We start from the raw sequence: 17,536 nt of genomic DNA, 5'->3' as shown, positions 1-17,536 counted from the left end.
ATCATAACAGAGAACACCACAGTGATGTGGTACATCTTCAAACTGGGAGACGCCCACTCCCACCTGCTGTGAAGATTAGCGGTGTAAGCATAGGATGTTCTTTGTGTTTCACTGTAGCAGTCATCACACTTGGGTTATCTGCCTGTAGGTAGCCCTCAGTCGGCCTGAATACCAGAGTCTTGGGATTTCTGCATTGGATGCTGTCACTTCTTCCATGACGTCATGTCGTCAGTGGTATAAAACAGGCAGCTGATGCCATTACATAAGTCTTTCTTGCTGAGAAGGAGCCCGAAGCAGAAGCAGTTTGCAAGTGCCGGTCGGCCGCTACCTGAAATTTTCATTTTTCGCATTTTAAACCTGAAGTCTTCTAAAGCTAAGTAACCCCGTTGGGGATTCTTTTTTTCTTGCTCTAACCGATGTCAGAATAAGTTAACAATTGTCTTGCCTGTGGAAGGCAAATACCTCAGAGATTTTCATTCTTACTGCGTCACCTGTTTAGGCCCAGATGACGTTCCTCACTGCCGGTTTTGTGCCTTGTTTAATGCCCGAGCCGTTCGGCGTTGGGCTATTTTTGTCGCTAAATTCTTTCATTCTTGTTCTCCGCATTCCAAAATGGCTTTGAGCCATCCGAGTACCGATCTTCTGAAAAAGTGTAAAGATAAAGACAGAGAGATGGGTCCAAAACTGCAGATCACGCTTTCGTTAAGCTAGTCGCCAGTCCACCGGTATTCAGTGGGGTGCCTAGCCCCTGATGCCCGCTTCTACAGATTCGCAGGCCTCTGCTGAGACCCTTTCAGAGTCCGGTATGCCACAAGATGCTTCTTCGACTATGGAACCTGCCTCAACCTTGGATGGGTCCGGTGCTGCTGTGCAGGCACCGGCTTCTGAGGGTGTATTCTGACCTACCGATGTTCACATTAAACTGACAACTTCATTTTCATCTAAAACTACCAAGTTTTTCAGGCCCAGAGTACGCACTACACCTAGAAAACAGACAACCAAAGCGCATGCTCAGGCTCCCATGCCACAAAAACAAATGCATGGAATGACTGAAGACCTTATCACCCTAATTGGAGTCTGATGACTCTGACCCTTCTGATCACCAGGACATACCCTTATCAACCTTTGAGGATTCAGATGCAGAGGAATCCATTCCCACTGCCTCCCCTCCCGAGGATTTTTCTTTTGGTGAAACCTTGCATACTTTACGAGAGCATTTCCACTGGGAATGCCAGGACTATCCTCATTCCAAAGAGAGACTCAGCGTATTTTTATAGTTGCCTCAGCACAGGCCTCTAGCTATACCCCCTGTCCTGGATGTTGTAGATTGTGTCTTCATGGAATCCAGTCTTACTCCAGACACTTTACCACCGGCCCCAAGAAAACCTGACTGGTACTACAGAGTACCTGATTCTCAAAAATTTCTCTAAGAATCCTACTGCGGATCGAGGGACCTAAAGTTATTAAGGCTACTACAGCCAAAAACCCTACTCCTTCAGACAGGGAATCCAGAGCTTTAGACAGATGAGGTAAGAAGATATGTACCTTTGCAACTCTTGCCATCAGGGCATTGAATTGCCAGTTTCACATGTTGAAGTGCCAGCAACATATTATGGAACCAATTAAACAAAAAAATGGTGTTATTTCCAGATTGTGCAGAAAATAAAGATTTGCAAGAGTTGAATGCATTCTGCAAACCAAGTTAGTAAGCATACTTTGCAGTCTGACTTTGATGCCCTAGAAGCATCTTGCAGGGCTGCAGTCACTGGGTCTATACTGAGAAGGCATGCTTGGCTGAAGGAACAAACCTTGCCAGACCATGTCAAATCAAAATTACTAGATGCTCCTTTAAATCAAGACAGTTTGTTTGGCACCAAAGCAGAAGAGGTTCTTAAAAAGATGGAAGAAAAGGCTAAATCTATGCAAACTGTTAAAGAATTCTTACAAGTGCAGTCACCTAGATTCAGTAGGCATTGGCCTTCTAAAAACTTGTCCTTTCCAGCCCCTTCCAGGCCTTCTCAGTCCAAAAACAGGGGAACCAGGACTACAGTCTCAAGATATGCAGAGATCTAAACAATGGAGTGTTCCCACCTCAAAAGCAGGGAGTTGTAAGCCACCCCCTTATGGAAAATGTTCTCAATGACTTTACAATTTTCCTTTCCAGCCCTGCCCAACTACTTGTAGCCCCTAGGAGGAAAGGTTGCCCTTCATGGCAAAAACTGGATGTCCATTACTCAGGATTGATGGGTTCTAAACATTGTATCCCAGGGGTACAGATTCTGCTTCCATTCACTGCCAACCCCAAGCAGGTTTCCATACCTTCCTCCAAACCAGTGGGCAGAGGCTCAAAAGCAAGTACTTTCCCTGCTCAATATCCGGGCCATTCAACCTGTTCTACTACAACAAAGGGGACAGAGTTTGTACTCCAGACTTTTCCTGGTGCCCAGAAAAGAGGGCTCTTGGCACCCTATCCTAGATCTGTCAATTCTAAACTTTTCTGGTGGTCCCAAAATTCAGAATGCTTACCCTGCAACAGCTTCTCCCTATGCCAGGCAAGGATGCCTGCTTAGTCACCCTAGACTTAAAAAGAAGCTTATCTGCACACCCCCATAAGGGAGTCTTGCAGGAAATATCTTCGCTTCAGGGCAGGCTCTATGCACCATCAGTTCGCTGCACTTCCCTTTAGATTATCTACTGCGCACAAAGTATTCACAAAGTGCCTGGCTCCAGCCATTGCATACTGCAGGCAGAGAAATATCCAGATTTTCCCATACTTGGACGATTGCCTGATTCAGGCTGACAGTCAGGAATTGCTGCTTCCGCACCTGGCATTTGTAAAAAGACTCCTATCTTCATTAAGGTACACCATCAATGAAAAGAAATCACAACTAGTGCCCAGTCAAAAAATTGTATTCTTGGGAGCAAGCTTGAACACAACTTCCCAGATGGCATTTCCCATGCCAGAAAAACAGGTCCTATTTGAACAACTACTTCAAACAAATGGGTACAAAAACCAAGCTATCTGCAAGGAAAATACTGCAAGCCCTAGGGTTCATGGCCTCATGCATTCTGCTAATTCTATATGCAAGACTGCATATGAGGAAACTTCAGTGGTACTTAAGTCTTTGGTGCCAACATTCTCAGGACCTGGAAACAGTCATTACTATCTTACCTTGTCTAAGGGCAGAGTTCCTTTGGTGGGCAGAAGCATGCAACCGCAACAAGGGACTGCCTTTCACTCAACCCCTCGCCATCCAAATCCTGACTACGGATGCATCAGACTATGCAAGGGGGACTCGCATGGCAGGCAAATGCATTCAGGGCAAGTGGAGCCCAGGACAAATCCTCCTCCACATCAATCAAAAAGAGATGTTAGCTGTACAGTATGCTCTGACAGCCTTTAAATACCTAATCCTTCCAGGAAAGCTGCTGATAAAAACAGACAACACCACAGTTATGTGGTACATAAGCAGGGGGGAACCCATTCTTACCCGCTCTGCAGGCTAGCCATGGCCCTATGGAACACACCATTGAGCAACCAAGTGCATCTACAAACTCAATTTCTGCCAGGTAAACAGAATTCACTGGCAGAGGACTTAAGCAGAAATCTCCTGGACCCACACGAATGGAAATGGCAGCCCAACACCTTCAACCTTCTAATCCAGAGGTGGGGATCACCGAGGGTGGACTTCTTTGCCTCCCCCGAGAACAATCAGTTGAGCAAATTTTGCACCAGGAGCCCTCACAGCAAGGCCTGAAAGGTTGATGCCTTATCCTTCAAATGGGAAAATCTCTCACGTTATGCCTTTCCACCTCTGCCCCTCTTCTCAAAGGTACTACTCAAGATCAGACAGGACAGCCCAAGGGCAATTCTTAATTGCCCCAGACTGCCCACGCCAGCACTGGTACCCACTCTTATGCAGTCTGACAACAGCGCTACCCTGGTACCTTCATCAGACACCTTCCCTTCCGTCTCAGCAGGAGGGACAGGTTTTGCATCCACAGCTGCAAACCCTAAACCTTGCAGCCTGGCTTATCCTCTGAATACTCCACCAGCAACCCTCTGCAGGCAGGTGCTGGACATCTTCCTTGAGGCCAGAAGGCCCAGTACTAAGAAATCCTATGCTGAAAAGTGAAAAAGATATTGTTCTTGGAATCCGTCTCAAGGAAAGGACACAGCTGTGCCCTCCTTACCTCAAATCCTTGATTACCTAGCAGAGCTACTCCACAGAGGCCTATTCTTCTCCTCCATTAAGATTGATGCCTCTGCTGTCTCACCTCATTATAATACTGAGCCACCTCTATTCTCTCACCCTCTCATCAACAGTTCCTGAGAGGAGCCAACAACTTAAGGACACCTAGGAGAGCACCCCCCCTTGCCTGGGACCTTAACTTTGTACTGGAAAAGCTCATGCTTCCCCCTTTTGAACATGTGGCTTCAGCAGAGTTGAGTCCTTTCTTGGGAAACAGCCTTGCTTTTAGCCATTACCTCAGCTAGAAGAGTGTCTAAGTTACAGGCATTAATGGCTGTGGGAACCCTTCATTATTTTCCATGCTGACAGGATTTCCCTCAGGACTAACCCATCCTTTATGCCTAAGGTGGTCTCCAGTGTGGCTCTACACCAAGCCATCCATTTGCCATCCTTTTTCCCTAATCCTCAGAATAAAAGGGGAAAGGATCCTGCACTCCTTGGATGTGCACAGACAGCTCAGGTTCTACCTTGACAGGACTAAACCGTTCAGAAAATCTGACCAGCTGCTAGTCTGCTTTGCCACAGGGGCAGAGGGCAAGGCCATTTCAAAGCAAAACATTTCCAAATGGATATCACACTGCATCCATTTCTGCTACAAGCACCATGGAAAACCTACCCCACAGGGGATCAGAACACATTGTACTAGGGCTACTTCCACCTCTACAGCATTTCTCAGGGGAGTCCCTACCAGGGACATTCTGGAAGCTGCAACCTGGAGTTCTGTACACGCCTTCACCAAGCATTACCACTTAACCTATTTTTTCTAAATCCAGAGCTGGATTTGCTGCAGCAGTCTTACAGGGCCTGCTAGCCAGCCCTGACTCCTCTTGACTGCCTCCGCCCTTCCCCAGCTTTGGGAATCAACCCAATTGTGATGACTGCAACATTGAAAAACGAAGAACATAGTATAGTTGTGCACACTTGCCATAAATGTAGATGTTTGAGTGTATCCTCTGTTGCAGTCCTGGTTTCCCTCCCTCCAGATCCCTGTTTTTCTCTATGGCAGTGGTATTTACTTTTTACTGGTGGTGTTCCACACCATATTCTAGCTTCCTATTTGGGGGGCTTCTGACTTCTGGGGCAAGAAAAACTGATGTAAAGGTGTTGGCTGCCTGTTTTATACTCCTGACGACCTGACATCATGGAAGAAGCGACAACATCCGATGCAGAAATCCCAAGACTGGTGTTCGGGCCGACTGAGGGCTACCTGCATGCAGATAACCCAAGTGTGATGACTGCAACAGTGAATACACTTGAACGTCTACATTTATGGTAAGTGTACACAACTGTGCTATCTGGCATAGGTGTCTGGACTGACCCGCAAAGCCTCTTTAATTAAGAAGCGTTTGATAGAGGGGGATGCACTTGATTGGATTTTACACAGAGACATACTTCTGGCTTTAGTCCCTAGATTATCGGGTCTCTGCTGAAAATGAGCCAAAAGCTCAGCCAGACTAACCCGGTTAATGAATGTAAATAAAAAATAAAATAAATAAATTAGGTGGCTAGAAACGGACCTTTTCACTTCATCAGAAACCAGACCACTCAGGAAGTATTGCACCTGGACACTGACTCTGTAGGCTGGTGCAGCAGGTACTTTTTCTTAGTCTGAACACCATTTCTTTATACTTATCCTCCAATAGCCTTAATCCCCTTGATCTTTAAGATAAAGGAAGATAAGTGAGAAATGGTCAGTGCACCAGCCAACATTGGATTCCATTTCTACTGAGCTTGGTGAGTTTAGAACCAGTCCAAAAGAATAAAGCCAGCACCCGACTCCTGTGGCATATTCAAAATTTATTACATAGCAAAAAGACAAGAAGTTTCACAGTACACCAACATGGTTGTACCGGTTTCGGCCAAAGCCTTCTTCAGCAACCAAACTTGATGCAAGAAATATTAGTGCATAGCATGCTTATCTCATTTTTATCTTGTAGGTTTGGAGCGCCTTCTAGTATACAAAAGAAGAATACAAAATTAACAATAGACATATTGCAAATACAATTACCTGAAAATAACTCAAAATAAAATATAAATGTGAATACGTAATTTAAATAGGGATGTTTCGTAATTGATCATTCAACCCAGGGGAAAAGAGAGCCCCCAATTTAATGATCTACATTTTTTTCTTTACTGGTCAAAATTTCATGTAATACATGGGATTGCTTGATGTCCTTCATGGATGCATCTGCAGTCATAACAAATGGGTTGTCCTGTCGTCAGGCAGCCCTTCGGTCGGCCGGATTCCAAAGTCTGGGTCCGCTGATGTCGCACTTCACCCGGCGTCATCTCTGCTGGTCTTCGGTATAAAGGCATCAGCCGGCGCCATTTTCCTCAGTCTTTCTTGAGCAGAAGCTGTTCGCAAGTGCCGGTCGGTCAGATCCAGAGATTACTACTACCGAATACTACTCAAGACTTCTAAAAGCTAAGTACCCGTTGGGGACTCTTTCTTGCCTCAGCCGATGTCAGAAAAAGTCAATAACTGTTTAACTTGTGGGAAACAAATACCTCATAAAGATTTCCACTCTTACTGTCTGCCTTGCTTAGGCCCAGACCACGACGTAGCAGCCTGTTCAGCCTGTGCTTCCTTCAACCGCTTAGGCGTCGGAGTTTGCTGAACAGTTTTTCGCTCAGATTTTGCGTACATTATACCGTCGGATCCTCCGCTACCCAAATTGTTAAAACGCAAAGAAAAGACCGACACTTCGCGGTCCGCGGTTTCGGCGAAACCACGGTTAAGCAAGCACAGTGTCTCGGTTTCGGCGAAACCGAGAAAACTGGTCAGTCTTCAGCCGAATCCATGACTACTACTGAGGCTCCTGCTACCTTACTTGAATCGGCCTCAGAAATTTTGCCTACAACTGTGGTTCCTAGTGATTTATCAGACACCATTCCTTTGGATGTCTCTACCCCAGCACGTGGTGCTGCTAGGCCTCCTGCAGCCATGTCTATTAAGGCCTTTGCCAGGGCTAAAGCAGCCAAATCTGCTAAATCAGTGCCTGTTAAGCCCGCCTCACACAGGCCCACTTCTAGTTCACAAATGCTTACTCTGGCAGAAGATTTAATATCCTTAATTAGGGGATCCCAATCTCACCCAGACAGGGCCTCTCAGCCCCCAGAAAAGAGACCTAGAGCAGAGCCCCGAGCCAGTGTCCTCTGATGATTCTGGATGACTCAGACATTACAGACCAGCCAGAGGCTCCTTTTCTACTTATGAAGATTCCGATGCTGAAGAATCCATTCCAGCTGCCTCTCCACCAGAGGAATTTTCCTTTGGGGAAACCTTGCATGCCATGAGAGAACAATTCCAATGGCAGGGACAAGATTTCTCAGATTCAAGGAAAAGGCTTAGGACTTTTCTGCACTTACCACAACATAGGCCCTTAGCTATACCTCCTGTACTGCCTGTTGTGGATGATGCATTTAATGATGTCTGCACTGCTCCTGATTCTTTACCTCCAGCCCCTGCCAAACCAGATAGATTTTACAGGGTGCCAGACACTCATCACCACCTATACAAGGCCCCACTTGCAGACCCCAAACTATATCCCAGGGGCCTAAGGCAGTAGCCTCGACCACAGCAAAAACCCTTTTCCTTCTGAAAGGGAATCCAGGTCCTTAGAGAGATGGGGAAAAAGTTTACACCTCTGCTACTCTCTCAGCTAGAGCTTTAAACTGTCAGTTTCATATGATCCAATACCAAGAGTTTATGCTGGATCAGTTAACTAAAAACTGTCCTCTGATGAATCTTTAGATAAGAAATATGTATTAGAAATGGTGAATAACATCCAACAGGTTAGTAACCATTCCTTAAAATGTGGCTATGATGCACTGGAGGCTTCATTTAGATCAGCCATGACTGGCACAGTGATAAGAAGGCATGCATGGTTGAAAGAACAGGTCTTACGGATCATGTTAAAGCAAAGCTATTAGATGCTCCTATGGATAAGGCCAGTCTATTTGGTACACCTGCCCAGCAGGTAATGAAGAAAATGGAAGAAAAGGCAAAATCTGTACAAACAGTTATAGATTTCTTACAGGTTCAGCCCCAAGGTTTAGCAGGAACTGGCCTGCCAAAATTGGTCCTTTCCTGACTCCACAAGATCCCAAAGGGGCAGGAATAGGCCTAGAGGCAGAAATCAATCCAGAGAAGGTGCCTACAGAGGACAACAGTGGCAAGGCAATAACCGAGGCACAGACACAACCACTGCCACTGCAACAGGACAATCACAGTGACTTGGCTCTGACTCCTACCAGGGAGCAAATAGCAGCACCATTAGGCGGAAAGTTAGCCTTATTTTCAAAAATTGGCACTATATCACAAAAGACAAGTGGATTTTGCAAACCATAGACCAAGGCTACCGGTTCCACTTCCACACCTTACCAGTAAAAAGAGGAATGCCAAACCTGCCTCCAAATCAAAAAATAGAAGCTCTGCAGCAGATAGCGGAATTAACAAAGATGAGAGCTGTGGAAAGAGTACCAATATCAGAACAGGGCAAAGGATTCTACTCCAGACTCTTCCTAGTGCCAAGAAAAGAGAAAAGTTGGAGACCTATTCTCGACCTGTCCATCTTAAACACATACATACATCATTGTCCCAAAATTCAAAATGCTGACCCTACAGCAACTTCTTCCCATGCTGGGCAAGGAGTGTTGGCTGGTAACTCTAGATCTCAAGGAGGCATACCTGCACGTCCCCATTCGACCAAATTGCAGAAGATACCTCAGACTTCTTGCAGGATCAGAGCATTATCAATTCTCAGCATTGCCCTTTGGCTTATCTACTGCACCCAGAGTATTCACAAAATGCCTGGCATCAGTAATCGCTCACTGCAGAGTACAGGGAATCCAAATTTATCCATACCTGGACGACTGCCTGTTACAAGCGAACAACAAAAGCAAGCTGACAACAGATTTACAAAGGGTCATTTACTTGCTACAAGCCCTGGGATACACAGTCAGTTTACAAAAGTCAAGGCTGATACCATCCCAAACAAGAACATTCTTGGGCTGAACTGGACACAGTAAAACAAATGGCATTCCTAACTGCAGAAAACAAAAGAGCTCCCTCTTTACTTCTTGGCATTAACAAAGCAGAACAAACTAACAGCAAGAAAAGTTCTGCAGGCCTTGGGCTTCATGGCATCATGCATAATCTTGGTCCCACATGCCAGACTACATATGAGAAAGCTACAGTGGTACCTAAAGAATTTATGGTCTCAGCACAGGCACAGCTTAGAAACAGAAATACCACTAATCCCATGCCTAAAACAGGAGTTCCTATGGTGGGCTCAAGCATGCCAGTCAAACCCAGGCTTACCCTTCCACAACTTTCGAGCAAGCCAAACCATCACACCGGACGCTTCAGACCTAGGATGGGGGCACATGCTGGACAAATGCATACAAGGATTGTGGACTCAAGACCAGCTGCACCTGCACATAAACCAAAAAAATGCTGGCAGTAAAACTGGCAATCCAAAAATTCAGACCATTCCTCAAAGAAGGCCATTTGATAAGGACAGACAACACCACAGTCATGTGGTACATCAACAAACAGGGAGGCACTCATTCATACCCACTATGCAGAATGACTTTGGACCTTTGGAATCTGGCTCTCAGCTACAACATCCAGTTACAGGCAATATTTGTGCCGGAAAAGAGAACACCCTAGCAGACATGTTAAGCAGAACCACCTCGGATGCTCACGAATGGATGCTACACCGGACATCTTCAAGGCCATCACAAAGAAATGGGGAATGCCACAAATAGATCTTTCGCTTCCCCACTCAATCACCAGCTCAAAAAATTCTGCACAAGGACATTCCACCCACTTGCATGGAAGGTGGACTCTCTATCCTTCAGCTGGAAAGGCCTGACAGCATATGCATTTCCACCTCTTCCCTTGATGCACAAGGTACTACTGAAAATCAAAGAGGAACGTCCAAGGATAATCCTGATAGCTCCGAACTGGCCAAGACAACACTGGTACCCATTGCTGAGGAGCATGTCTCGGGAGAAAATGTGGTCAATACCCCTGATGCCTTTGATGTTAACTCAGAACAACTACAACATCATGCATCCAAACCTAAAACCTTGCAACTGACTGCCTGGAACATCACATAGCAGCAACTAACCCAGACCTTTCCCAAAGGGTTAAAGACATTATCCTTGAAGCCCGCAGACCTTCAACATGAAGGAACTATGCAGGAAAATGGAAAAGGTTTGTCATTTGGAGTACTGAAAGAGGAAAAGATGTGTCGAACATAGATATTGCTAACATTCTGGAGTACTTGGCAGAGCTTCTACATACAGGCCTGTCCTATTCCTCCATCAAGATACATGCATCAGCTATTTCAGCAGAATACAGCTTTGATCCACCTGTCTTTTCACATCCTCTACTCAGGCAGTTCCTCAGAGGGATCAAGAATGTAAAACCTCCTAGGAAACCACCATTACCAGCATGGGACTTGAACTTTGTGCTAGAAAAGTTGACACTCCCTCCGTTTGAACCAGCAGCAACAGCAGATCTACAACACCTGTCATGGAAAACTGCTTTCCTACTGGCAATTACCTCAGCAAGGAGGGTTTCGGAACTACAGGCCTTAATGGCAGTGCAACCCTTCCTAATCTTCCATCAAGATAGGGTGTCCATGAGAACTAATCCTACATTTATGCCTAAGGTGGTATCCAGAGTGTCTTTAAACCAGGCAATCCACCTACCTACCTTCTTTCCAAATCCACAAAATAGGGGGGAAAGAATGCTGCATACCTTGGATGTACATAGACAGTTACGCTACTACCTGGACAGAACCAAAAGTAACAGAAAAACTGACCAGCTTTTTGTAGCCTATGCAACAGGAAGGGAAGGAAAAGCAATTTCCAAACAGACAATCTCCAAATGGATAGGAAATTGCATAAGATTCTGTTACTTCTACCATGGAAAACCAATTCCACAGAACATAAGACCTCATTCTACAAGGGCTACAGCCACTACCACAGCTTTCTTACGAGTGGCAACCAAGGACATTATTGAGGCTACTTGGACCTCCGTGCATACATTTGCCAAGCATTATAATTTACCTCTATACTCTAGATCCCGAGCAGGGTTTGCCACTGCTGTACTGCAAGGGATCCTAACTACACCATAATTTTCTTCCTCCTCCCTAGTTTGGCTATGGTATTCTACCCATTTGTTATGACTGCAGATGCATCCATGAAGGACATAGTACAGTTTTGTACCTACCATAAATGTAGATGTCGAACTGGATAGCATCTGCAGTCAGAACCCTCCCTCCTTCCCTCTGTGGTACTCCTAGGGTATTTACCCTCCTAATAGCTAGCTGGGGAGTCTCTTATGGTGTATTTGTTTGTATATATGTACATACATGCTTATTTTTTGTGTTTGCCTTCTACTTTTTTGAAACATTGGCATTTATCCAAAATTTAGCCTTCCAAGAGGGCAACTGGCATCTGGGGCAAGAAACACTGAGGAAAATGGCGTCGGCTGATGCCTTTATACCCGAAGACCAGCAGAGATGACGTCGGGTGAAGTGCGACATCAGCCGGGGCCGGACCCAGACTTTGGAATCCGGCCGACCGAAGGGCTGCCTGACGACAGGACAACCCATTTGTTATGACTGCAGATGCTATCCAGTTCGGACATCTACATTTATGGTAGGTACAAAACTGTACTTTCTGAAGCCTAATATGGTCAATGACCATAAAACTAAAAATAACCGTCGAATGTTTAGAAATGTGTTTGTACAAAGAGCTAGAACCCTTTTTGTTCTTGATATCACTCAAGTGTTCCCTGATCCTTACCTTAAAAGGACGGGACGTTTGTCCAACATAAAATGCTTGACAGTTACACTGGGCCAAATAAATAACCCAGGTAGTATTACAATTAGTAAAAAATGGGACATTATATACCTGTGAACAATTGTTTGAAGTGAAGCTTTGCGATTTTAGCACCCTAGGACAGTGGGTACAATGGCCACATGGATAACAGCCCAATATTGATTGGCCAAACAAACTGGTTTGTATGGTTAAACGTAAACCCTTTTCATACACTCTGTTATAGTGACTGAATAAGGATCCCAAAGACCGCCCTTTCCGAAATGAATAGACACCAATCCCCTATGTAGCTATTCAGAACATCATCTAATCTTAATAAATACCAATGTTTACGAATGATGTTCATGAAACTGTATTTTTCCCATAAGTTGTAACTAATCTGAGTATTTGTGATTTTTGAGAATCTCGAACCCTATATGACAATAACTCAGATCTATCTTGCTGATTCGCAAATCTGTTGGCCCTAGTGATGTCACCCCCTTGATAAACCCTGTTCTTAAACCTGGATACAAGTTCACTTTTATAATGGTCGTATATGGAAGAACTGGAGCAAATCATTTTGACACGAAGACATTGTGACTTTGGGATATTCTTGACGACATGTTGGGGGTGGAAGCTTGTAGCATGCAATAGGGTATTGAATTGTGGAAATTTCCTAAATATTTCACTCTCTAGAGTGTCTGTATCAGTTCTTTTAACTAAGACATCCAAAAATGTTATATCATATCTAGAATAAGTCAACTTAAATTCAATACCCCATATATTGCAATTCAGATATTCAAAAAAATTCCATAAGGAATTCTATATCTGCTCTCCACACCAACCAACAGTCATCAAGATATCTTCTCCATATGTCCATTTATGTTATGACTAGTGTCATATATTACCTGTTCTTCCACATACGCCATGAATAAGTCCGCATAAATGGGGGCAAAAGATGCTCCCATAGCAGTACCCTGGAGTTGCCAAAAATATCTATCTTTAAAATAAAAGATATTATGAGTCAGGACCTTTTCTGCCATGCAAATAAGAAGATTATTAAAACCAGGCTTATATATGTTGGCCTTATCCAGCCAATATTGCAGGGCCATGAGTCCCGCCCAGTGGGGAATGTTAGTATACAAGGAGGTGACATCCAAAGTACATAGTTTAGAACCAGTCCTATTTCAATGTGTGGATCTTTCAACTAAGAACATGAGGTCATGTATTTATCCAAACTTTAGGACTGCAAGATAGACAACATCCTCTCTACTGCTTGCCTGAACAAATTTTTAGACATGCCCGGAAAGAAGGTTTATGCTTCTGTAATCCTGGCATTTAGGAATTCCACCAGTACCAAAAGATGAAAAGCTCATAGTAGAACCTATCCTGGTGAAAGTGTTTACCAAAGGTAACATAGTGGAGGTGCTTCCAAGGTAGGAAGGAAGAGGGTTCTACATAAAGCTGTTTCTGTTGCCAAGAATGATGGGTCATGGAGACTTATTCTAGTTCTGTCAAAAATAAATATCTGAAAGTCCAAAAATTCATAATGCTGACTCTGCAGGCCTTGCTTCCATTTCTGAGCACTTGGCCCTCCTAGTTACAGTTGTCTTCAAAGATGCATACAGAAGACATAAGCAGTACATGAGGGTTGTGGAGGTGCCTTACCAGTTTACATCCTTGCCCTTTGCTTTAGCTACTGCTCCCTGCGTATTCAAGTGTCTGGCTGCAATTGTGGTATCCCCATTTGTCCTGCCTGGATGACTGTTGTATCCAGGCTAAATATCTAGAGGACCCTGAATTCAACCCTACATTGTCTGTATACTTTGAATTTCATTCTCATCCAGTTTAGGTACGATATGAGCCCAGCCCAGATAACTCTTTTCCTTAGGAACTCTCCTAGGCACTTATAACTGCAGGGCCCTTTTCCCACTAAAGAAGGTGGAGGCTGTAACTGCCACCTTCAAAAACATGGCAGTCTTACCAAAGTAAACAGCTGCTCAGACATGAAAGATTCTAGGCCACATGGCATCAACTGTCCTAATCAACCCTCCAGCCATGTTACTTTATAGTCATTCTTGAGGACCAACAATCAGAATCTCTTTCCAGTGTTACTTTGTGAGACAAAAGAACTAGATGGGTGGGTGAACCAAGCTAAAATGAATGAGTGAATCACTGCCCTTCTCACCACTAAAAATTACCATAGATTCATACGTTGAAACCTGGGGTGCTCGGACCTTAGAATGGCACATGGAACACAGGAAAGAATTCTGCACATAAAATAAATGTTAGCAGTCATTTATGGTGTGTGTGTGCATGTGCATGCATGCTCGAGACTTTCTGGGTGCTAGGGACTCTTGAGGGTGACTTACAAACACCACTGCAGTGATGTGATGTATGAATAGGAGGAACTTTCTCTTTTATAACTTTTGCAGATTGCATGTACAACCCTGGGATCAAGCCATGCAATACAGATTTCTCCTGATAAGCCTCATGCATACCCATGCAGGAAAATTCCATGGCAGACCACATGACCTTGACCTTTGTGGATCCCCATGAGGGTGCTACACAGTGAAACATTTGTACATCTTACTGACAGATGGGGTCTCCCAGAGATGGACTTCTTTTTCTCTACTCAACAAACAGCTGAGATAATTCTGCTCTAGAATACTTCACAGACAGATTTACACAGTCGTCACCTTCTCTCCGAATAAGAGGAGTCCATCTCTGTATGTTTTTTCCCCATTTCCCTTGGTCCTGTCAGTTATTTAGAAGATGGAGTAGGAGGGAAGGTCTGAAATTAACTACTCCTTTCTGGCCCAGTAGCACCAGTTGTCTCAGTTTCTACAACTGGCAAGAAGGAAACCTTAACTGTTGTCAAAGCTTACCCACTTTCTGATGCTGTGCAAGGAGTCTGTTAAACACTTCATGTTTACCCAGCATGTAGCAGCTTGAATGATATGGCCTTGCTTAACTTTGGTTACCTTTACTCTTAATGATTTGCTAAAAATCATTAGGGTGTATAGGCCTCCATGAACCAGGAACTCATGTGCAGCAGAATGGACCAAAGTTACCTTTGGGTCTCAGAGAAGGAAGTTGCACCCTAAATGCAGTGTGTACCTGTGACTTACAGTATCCAAGCTCTTTTCCTGCTGACTTAACATACATTTCAGTGAAGTTTACCCCTATGCCTTTTCAGCCTGTCTGTAGTTAGACATACCTTAGCATCTAGACAACTTGTCAGGCGATCTTAAACTTTATGCTGGAAAAGTTGAGCTTGCCACCAGTTGACAGTTGAAGCAATGGTAACTGCCTTAAAGCAGTTAATTTGAGTATAGCTTATTGCTGTCACATCAGCTAGGTAAGCCTTGGAACTCCAGGCCTTAATATGCAAAGGTTCTTCCCCTTTATTTGGCAAGTTAGAGTGGTCTTACTCAATAGCCCAACTTTCTTTCTCAGAGTCTTCACTGAAGTGTCTCTAAGCCAAGATGTGCATCTGTTTACTCTCTTTCATTGCAGATGAAAACAAAGATTTGAATTATTGCAGTCACTGAACATGTGTATGTTGCTGACGGTTCCTGGACACAACTAAGGACATTTGAAAAACGGACCAGGTCTTTGCAGTTTTTGCTGAAAGCAAGAAATTATTTCCTCTGTACAGTCAGACTAGCTACATTGTTTTTTTTTGTCACAAGTTCTCTGATAGGCCTCCACAAAGAAAAGTTAGACCTCTGTATCACAGCTTACTAATACAGTTTGGCTGAAAGGGGTTAATAAACATGAGATTTTAGAGGCAGCTGTTTGGTCCTTGGTCTCTAAAGACTGCAGGTTGGACTTTATCCCTAGTTCTAGAGCTGGTTTTGCATCTGTCAAACTGACTGCTTAGCAGTCCAGCCACCCATCCTAATTATTGAACCATCTTTTGGCTTCTTCCCTGAAGTAATGTCTGTAGCAGTAACCCTTGCAAAGGACAGTTAAGTTTGTATAGCCATCTTACTGTAACAGTAGATATTTATGTTCGGGCACTGTTGCAGTCAGTGTCCCCTCCACGTAGGCCAACTAGGTGGCCGCCTAGGGTGCTGCTATAGCAAGGGTACTTTTCCAGTATTTATTTGTTTATTTTTTTTTGTAGTAAAGAAGTGGTTTCTTTAAAATATTTTGAATGAGTACAGGAAAGAATGAAGAATAAGACAAACTATGCGAAAAGGAAGAAAAAAGTAATCTGGATAATGTAGGTAGACCAGGATGAGGGCACCGGGTAGTGTATGGGGGAACTGTGGAGCCTTTTTGCCTTTGGCACCGGTTGACATAAGGCCAGTCCTGGTCCCCTCACACCATCTCTTCTGTCTTTCTGGGAAATTGGGGCTAGGATGGATACCCATGTCCCTTCCCCCACCACTTTATCCTTGCGTCTTCCATCCTTCCTTTGGTTTTCACAGTGGACGTGTCCCTCAGAAAGGTTAGAAGTCTAACAGGTTGCAGTTCAAGAATTCTAATAAAATATTAACTGCATTATTTTCTACCCAGCTGACATTGACGTAAGAGAAGGCATTAAAAAATAACCAAAGAGGGAGCAGGAAGATATCACCATTACAACAAATATTTGAGAGTGTCAAAGGAAAGACTATGTATACCCAGCTGAGAGGGAAGGGTGCTCAGTTCTGAATGTATGGCTAGATGTCCAACCTCATCCTACAGCAGAATTCTCTGAAGCTGATTGAAACAAGTGCCCACACACTAACATGTACTGCTTTAAGTCAGTTACATAGCTGTACTTTAAATGCAATGGTAAGTAGGATCTGCACAGGAGCAACATTTTGTATTATTTTCAGCTAAAATGACTACTGTTTTGTATGTGTGAATGTGCTAGCTGGAAACTGTACAAGGTGCATGCTTTGCTTGTTTAACAAACTGCGAATGAAACAATGCCTGTCAATAATAAAACTGAATGCTGTTGTTTTACAGAAACAGTGTTAAAATTTAAGGCCTTGAAGAAAGCAGCACAAATTGGAGTAATAAATAGTATTGAAAAGGTTGGTATGTCTTATTTTGAAGGTGTTGATATTGTTTACTAATTGATGAAAAGAAAATCACTAATTTTATGTTTGTTTATGGAGAGTAGTTAGAGCTCTTAAAAAGTTGTATTCTTAGATAGAAAACTTAAAACACTGGTGGGCTGCAAAGCTTTGCTCAGTCATGATGTACCAAACTCTTGTTTGCACTTTGCATATTGACAGTTTGTTGCTGTTTTCAGCATAATGTTTTTGATGGTCCCCAGTTGTTTGAAGTTGTTTTTCAAATGTATTTGTTCAAGATGAATATGGTGGTAGTTTGCATTATTCCTTGAATTTATTAAGCTTTGATTTACTGAAAATTGGGATACTTTTAGTCATGAATGGCTGAATAAAGTTTACTGGACAGTGAACAGAAATGTGTTTTTCTGCCAT

General features: G+C 43.8%; 1 protein-coding gene across 2 annotated transcripts in view; it reads left to right on the top strand.

The window, feature by feature from the left end:
- NF1 (neurofibromin 1) overlaps positions 1–17,536 on the top strand; it is a 5,218,972-nt gene that overhangs the window by 857,952 nt on the left and 4,343,484 nt on the right. For both annotated transcript variants that reach the window (XM_044054637.1, XM_044054636.1), the window contains exon 6: positions 17,055–17,122. In XM_044054637.1, the coding sequence (XP_043910572.1) occupies positions 17,055–17,122 (68 nt within the window). The remainder of the gene's footprint in view (positions 1–17,054; positions 17,123–17,536) is intronic.

Source organism: Protopterus annectens, chromosome 13.part0, assembly GCF_019279795.1.
Source record: "Protopterus annectens isolate FY-2018-M chromosome 13.part0, PAN1.0, whole genome shotgun sequence".
Lineage (NCBI taxonomy): Eukaryota > Metazoa > Chordata > Ceratodontiformes > Protopteridae > Protopterus > Protopterus annectens.
The sequence above is the reverse complement of the archived record's forward strand: the minus strand, read 5'-3'. Positions and strand labels throughout refer to the sequence as shown.